Source organism: Carassius carassius, chromosome 13 (assembly GCF_963082965.1).
Source record: "Carassius carassius chromosome 13, fCarCar2.1, whole genome shotgun sequence".
NCBI classification, from domain to species: domain Eukaryota; kingdom Metazoa; phylum Chordata; class Actinopteri; order Cypriniformes; family Cyprinidae; genus Carassius; species Carassius carassius.
The window spans coordinates 1,226,992-1,234,491 of NC_081767.1; the positions used below are offsets into that span (position 1 = coordinate 1,226,992).

The 7,500-nt window shown below is 37.5% G+C and overlaps 1 protein-coding gene across 3 annotated transcripts in view; it reads right to left on the reverse strand.

Annotated features, from left to right (window-relative positions):
• Window positions 1–1,525: 1,525 nt before the first annotated feature.
• LOC132155818 (MOB kinase activator 2-like) overlaps window positions 1,526–7,500 on the reverse strand; it is a 42,942-nt gene continuing 36,967 nt past the window's right edge. For all 3 annotated transcript variants that reach the window (XM_059564526.1, XM_059564525.1, XM_059564524.1), the window contains exons 2-5: window positions 6,460–6,620; window positions 5,191–5,284; window positions 3,476–3,600; window positions 1,526–2,680 (exon numbers count right to left, since the gene is read on the reverse strand). In XM_059564526.1, coding sequence (XP_059420509.1) covers window positions 2,409–2,680; window positions 3,476–3,600; window positions 5,191–5,284; window positions 6,460–6,620 — 652 coding nt within the window. In that variant the 3' untranslated portion in view covers window positions 1,526–2,408. The remainder of the gene's footprint in view (window positions 2,681–3,475; window positions 3,601–5,190; window positions 5,285–6,459; window positions 6,621–7,500) is intronic.

Sequence of the window (7,500 nt, forward strand, 5' to 3'; positions counted from 1 at the left end):
AAACCTTTGGCCACGACTGTACACCTAGAAAGGACCTCTACATCCCTGAAAGACAGCGGAGACCAGAACAACTAGAGCCCCAGATACAGATCCCCTGTAAAGACCTTGTCTCAGAGGAGCACCAGGACAAGACCACAGGAAACAGATGATTCTTCTGCACAATCTGACTTTGCTGCAGCCTGGAATTGAACTACTGGTTTCGTCTGTTCAGAGGAGAACTGGCCCCACAACTGAGCCTGGTTTCTCCCAAGGTTTTTTTCTCCATTCTGTCACCGATGGAGTTTCGGTTCCTTGCCGCTGTCGCCTTGGCTTGCTTAGTTGGGGACACTTCATCAGCGATATCGTTGACTTGATTGCAAATAAATGCACAGACACTATTTAAACTGAACAGAGATGACATCACTGAATTCAATGATGAACTGCCTTTAACTATCATTTTGCATTATTGACACACTGTTTTCCTAATGAATGTTGTTCAGTTGCTTTGATGCAATGTATTTTGTTTAAAGCGCTATATAAATAAAGGTGACTTGACTTGACTAAAAGTCTTTTATTTCTCACAATTTATATCTCACAAATAACTTTTCATTTTTTTCAATTCTGAGGAAGAATGTCAGAAGTCAAAAGGCAATTGTGACCCCCCCCCAACCCTAACCCATATCTCATAATTCAGAATTTTTCCTCACTTTTCCTGAGTTTATATTGGATTATTCTGAGTTTATATTTCATAAAGTCTGACCCTTTTCCCTCAAAATTCAGTTTATATCTCATAATTCTTAAATTGTCCCCAAATTTTAAGTTAAAATATCACAAACCTGACGTTTCTTAATTCTGTTTATATTTTCCTCATAATGCAGTTTATATCTCACAATTCTGAGTTTATATCTTATAATTATGACATTTTTCCTCAAATTTAAATTTTCTCCTAATTGAATTTTCCCCCTCACAGTTCAGTTTGTCTCATACAGTAATTCAGATTTTTTTCTTCACAATAATAAAACCATATATATTATTTTTCAATTCAGTTTTTTTTTTCACAAATCCCAATCTCACAATTCTGACTTTACCTGAAAATGAAGTTTATCACATAATTCTTAAATCTCATAAACCTTACTTTCCCCCTCTAAATACATTTTATATCTCATAAATGACGTTTTTCCCTTACAATTCAGAATGTATATCTCATACTGTAATTCTGACAGAAATAGAAATAACTTGGCCATCACAACTACTCAGCATTTTCTCCATCAAACCTTTCCACCTTCCATCTTTGATTTAAAGATGTCGACTGGGGATAGAGAAATTACATATATAAAAACTACTTTACAGCTTACAGCAGTTCTGTCATTAAAGATTTACAAAGTATTGTTCAGAATAACTTCTGTAAAAAAAACAATGGGATTTTTACTTCTGAAATCCGATTGGCTGACATGTATATTGTGGGCGGGGTTTGGAGAGCATAACTAAGATCACTTACCACATAAAACTGCATGATTTCATAGAAGAAAAAAAAGACTGCATACAATTATTTGAGATTTTTAAATATTTTATTAGGTTATAATTTGCAGAGCTTAAAATATTAAATCGCTTTTAACTTAAAGTATTATTAAAATACATAAAACAAAAGCCAGAACTGAGGAGCCCTGAAAAAAACGTCAACTAAAACCAAAAAACGAAAAGAAACAAGAAAACCGAGAAATAAATTAAATTAAAGCAAAAGGTCCGATCTTCTCGTCGCAACACAAACTCTCTGAACAGTGATGAAGGGAGAACTAAAACATCTCTCGCTCTCTCTGTCGCTCCAACATAATAATCTTTGCAATCAATACATAGACACTAAGTGTACATTCTTTTCCTTTCACAAATCGTCTTTTCAGAGTGAGGCCAGACATGATTACAAGCCCAGACGCTTCGGATTCAACAGCAGACAAATGCGAATGTCTTTGTCACACGAGGTCCCGGCCGCCCGGTTCTCCTCGGCTCTCCTCTACAGTGGTCAACACAAGTCTGATGGGATTGACATATGATGAGTAAAGTGACACCGAGAGGCTAATGGGTGAGCAGGTAGCATTGACAGCTCTCTCAGTTCCTGAGTGCAAAAGCCTTGAACACACACACACACACACACCCCTTTTACCCTATAAAAATGGAAAAGAAACCTGTATACCGTAGACGAGGACCAAGCCGACACCCTTATCAAACCAAGAGAGGGGAAAGTGCTGCTCAAACGGGGCCAAAGACGAGGGAAGACGCGAAGGAGAGCGGAAACAGAGTCAGGGTGTTCTTGGTTAAAGGGTTAGACGGCTGCGTCTGAGGTAACTCAGTGCTCCGAACTGGGTCCTAAAGAGAGCAATGTTCAGGGAGGGTGAGTCCCAGCAGTTCTTCTGAACCCTGGCTCGGCGCCGGACTCATCTCTCCGTCACGTGGTTCTGTGGCTGAGGGGGCAGCGGCGTGCACAGGGCCTCCGTCAGGTCCTCCATTATCGACGTCTCCTTGGGGTCCATCAGATTGAATTCCCTTATAAATACCACGAAGTGTGTGTAGAGTGTGTTTAGGTGTCCGTGCAGGTCCATGGCCACTGTCTCCTTGTAGTGGGACCAGTAGATGTGGGCCAGAACGTGGAAGAGATACCTGCAGATTTTCTTCACCAGCGAGTCGAAGGTGTTGGGGAACTCTTTACCTGCAGAGAACCAGACCAACTCCATCAGCACCACACAGACCAAATTAATGATATAGGCACTACTGTTCATGTATGTTTTTGTCTCTTCTGCTCATCGAGGCTGCATTTATTTGATCAGTAAAAATGGTAAAATATTACTGTAATCTAAAACATCTGTTTTCTGTGTGAATCTCTGTTAATGTGTAATTTATTTCTGTGATGTGCAGCTGTATTTTCAGCAGCATTCCTCCAGTCTTCAGTGTCACTTTCTTTTGCTGATTTGCTGCTCAAGAAACAGTTCTGATTATTATTAATGCTGAAAACAGTTTTTTTTTTGTTTGCTTGTTTGTTTTTTGTGGAAAGTGTGATACATTTTATTTTTCTTCTGATAAATAGAAAGTTCAAAAGTGCAGCATTTATTAAAAATAGAAATCTTTTGTAACATTTTGTAAATGTTTTAGCAGTATTTTTCATTGTTATGAAAAATGGAACCAGCTTTAATGTTATTTAGCATCAACATTTACAAGAATAAATCATTAATAAACTGCCACTGTTATTTAACAGGTCTGAGGTCAAAAGAAAATGAAACTTTGTTTTTATTAACTGTAAATACTGTAACAGAAAATGATAAACTGTTGTTTCTTGCAAAATGGTCCACATCTGTTTCTGTTTCTTGCTTTCAAATAAACAAGCTGGAAATGAAATATGATGTTCTTTAAGATCACACATACACAGGAATATGTAATTAAACACCAAACCTATTTGCTTCAGTCCTGTGGTGTGCACTTCCCTCACAAGGTGGCGCTACAGACTCACCGTATTTGGTGGGAAAGATGTCTTCATCCGTCACCAGCTTCTGAACTGAACTCATGACGAAATCCACGTACTGCGGCGCTGTGCACTTCGTCTTCTTCCCTTTCTCATCATACCAGTAGTACGTCCTGCCAAACACACAAACGGAGATGATGTTCCTTCGGCTGTATCCATCTAAACCCTCGTACAAGTGCAGCACCATCATCTTTCCCAAAACAAATACACGACCTTCCTCCACAGCACAAGAACACGGATCTCTCCACCAATCTGATCTTCAACAAACTTCTGACAGTGAATCTTGCCATAAACATGAGCAGTATATTTATGATGTTATCCAATAAATGCTTCATTTAACCCTCTGGAGTCCTGTTGTGCGTCAAAAATGTTGTGTGTGGTTAGTGAAAAACTAAAAAAGTTAAAACACTTGAATAAGGCCATAAAACACATAAAGAACATTGGTTCCCGGGATTTTTGAGAACTGGAGCTTGTAGCCTAGAATTTTTCTTTCTAAATGATGTGAAAATCATCTTGTTTACTCACTCACAGAAAACAATATATTGATTTAAATTTTCTAAGACACTTTTTGTTGGTAAAAGTTGGTAAATTATTAATCATACTGAAAAGACCTGAGAATATTTTTCAGGTTTTTAGGGGGGATAAATTAAAAGAACAACATTTTTTGTTACATTTGTTACAGTTACATTTATTTGTTACATTTATATTATTTACATCAAGCTTTTGAATGGTATAGTATTGTATATTGTTATTGAAACTTCATAATATTTCACTTGATTATTCATTTAGTCAGGAATTATAGTTTGGAAAAAGTCTAACTAGTAAAATCTTTACACGTTATGTGAAAACTAGTACAAGTATATAAATAAATTAAAATATACTTATGTTTATGATCTCTGCTGAATAAAGTGCTTCATTCTTTTTTTTTTCTCAAATCCTCAACCACATCACATCTTTTTGGGGTGAATTATGTCTTATTACTCTCATTGAGAAGCAAACAGTAAAATAAAAAAACTTGAAGAACAGTCTCTCTGCGTTGTCTTCTGTTGTGTGGCGTATTCAAGCCGCGCGCTTCAGTGAAAAATTTGAATCTGAATATAATTATAATTCATTAGAATCTCATTAGAATCTGAATAGCGCGTTCAGCGCGGGGGCGTGGTCACATTAGATATAATGAAGGGAGACATGAAAAACAGACATCGCATCGCATGTTTTCATATAGACTACTTTATCACAGAATATCTGTTTTCGGCGGCACTTGTTTAGTTTAAAAGCATATCTCTCTCATGTCTCTTTGTTGAGTATTCACAGAGTTACAGTTCATTTTAATGACGTGTTTGTAAATGAAGATCAGGGCAGACAAAGGCTGCAGACAGCACACCTTGTTTGTTATCTTTATTTTATAAAAGCACAAAATTGTGTTGTTATTATGTCGGTATACAAAAATAGTAGACCCTTTACAGATTCAATTTATTGATGTATTGCTCTTATCTGTACTATCAAAACTGAAAGTGTAATTTAAGTTCTTTTCGGGGTTTCAAGGGGAAAATGCCTCGTTAATCGACTCCAGAGGGTTAAAGGCTGCCTAAGCTTCAGCAACACTCCACTACTTGAGAAGGCATCAAACTGAAGGTGCTCTTCTTCTACCATCACACCCCGAGTCGGACCCCTGAGCGTCTGCAGGGTGTTTCACAGATACTCACGTGCTGCAGGCGGTCATGGCCGGACACGTGTCTCCGGTGCAGAACTCAGAGATCGTGCTGTACTGCAGGTTGATGAGATTGAAGAACGTTGTGGCTGGAGAATCACACAAACCATTCAAAGATTAAGGAATGATAAAAATAATGCATATAAATAACATAATGAAATACGTAACAAGTCATTATATGAATCAGATGGCTTTGAGAAGCTTATTAAAATATGACTGGGTGACTTCCACTAGGTGTAATACATTTTCTAATCATCTAAACAAAATCTATCTTTGCATTTGCAAAAACTATTTTTACATTTTTAGAAATGGGATGCAAATATGCATTTGCATTTTTCTTTTTAATAAAATTACATACTGTACATGATTACAAAATTATAATTGTAATTATGCATTTGGCTATATGTCAACTCTAAATATGAAGAAATATAAAACATAGAATCGCATTTTCAGCAAGACGACAAAGTGACATTTCTAATGTGACAAAAGATTTCTATTTCAAATAAATGTTGTTTCTTTGAACTTTTTGTTCATCTGTGAATCCAGAAAAATAAAACGTGTCAATATCCACAAACATATGAATGTGTTCAACACTGATAATAATCAGAAATGTTTCTTGAGAAGTAAATCATCATATTATTTTGATTTCTGAAGATCATGTGACACTGAAGACTGGAGGAATGATAGAAAATACAGCTGTGCATCACAGAAATAAATTACACTTTAACAGAGATTCACACAGAAAACTGATGCTTTAGATTGCAATATTATTTTACTATATTACAGCAGCTTTGGTAATATATCTGAAATGCATTCTATTTATATTCTTTGAAATGTAGGAAACAATCAGCTCAACACACAGCGTCTGAGAGGACTGTGAGCGGATCCAGAGACAAGGCTTCAATTAACCACAAATGGCAGAGATTTGCTTTAATAAGTGCTTGTACATTTTGAAAGTGCACTAAAATTTCCTAAACGGAGCCATATTTTATGCTATTTTTTGTTGTTGCATGTTTTCTTTCCAGATCAGATGGAGGGAAATGCAAACAATGGTGTGATCGGTGGCTCAGGAATGTTATTCTGAGCTGGTTTTGTCATGCGGTTATATAACGCAGAGCTGAAATCATACATTCCCTCCGATGAAAAGAAAACACACCTAGTAACTAGACACAACCCCACAACCAAACATAGCACAAAATGAAAAAATATGCCTTGAATTGGGACCGTTCTTTTTCTCTGCTTAAGGAAATGAGGGGAGACCTACTGTTGCTAGCGAGCCACTCGTTCAGGTCGATCTCTCTCGGCAAAACCACCAGCTCCTTGAGCTCGAAGTCCACGACTCGCACTTTGGTGTATTCTGCCTCCAGATAAAGCTTCTTCTCTTCGGCGGACGGCTTCTTTCCATTGGGCTTCCCTTTGCCCTTCCTGAAACGAGGACAAACAGAGGTTACCAATCTGCCAGCAGTGTGAACAATGTCTGAAACTCTATAGAGCGCCATCAATAAATACAATATTTAACACACATATACATACACACATGTTATTTCCGAGGAGGCCTAGTAAATGTTTCAGGGTTATGTACGCACATAAAGACACCTCATGCATTGCAGCAAACTACGCAACGATCTGTGCACGTTTTTCCACTGCAGGTTTGCTCAGTTAACCTTGCCCTGTAATCAGCACAGCACACCACAGACATCCAGGCTTCTCCTTCCACATCTATTTTTAGCGCAGGCGGGTTGTATTACCATCAGAGCCAGTGGCCTTCACACCACACCCAGATTAATACAGTAATGACAGCACACTCCAACACAACAGCTGCTTTTTAATGGAAAACAAGAGCTCTGAGAGCACCTTTACAGCACACAAACTCTTATAGGAGATGATGCTTTCAGACAAAACCACCAACAAACTTTTACGGTGTCCATGATGACGGAGCAGGTCGAGAAAAATGTACTGAAGGACCCACATTTTGTTTACGCCAGTTACTTGAATATGTGGGGAGTAGGTTTAGTGTACTAATATACAGTCGTGGCCAAAAGTTTTGAGAATTAAATAAATATTGGAAATTGGAAAAGTTGCTGCTTAAGTTTTTATAATAGCAATTTGCATATACTCCAGAATGTTATGAAGAGTGATCAGATGAATTGCATAGTCCTTCTTTGCCATGAAAATGAACTTAATCCCAAAAAAACATTTCCACTGCATTTCATTGCTGTCATTAAAGGACCTGCTGAGATCATTTCAGTAATCGTCTTGTTAACTCAGGTGAGAATGTTGACGAGCACAAGGCTGGAGATCATTA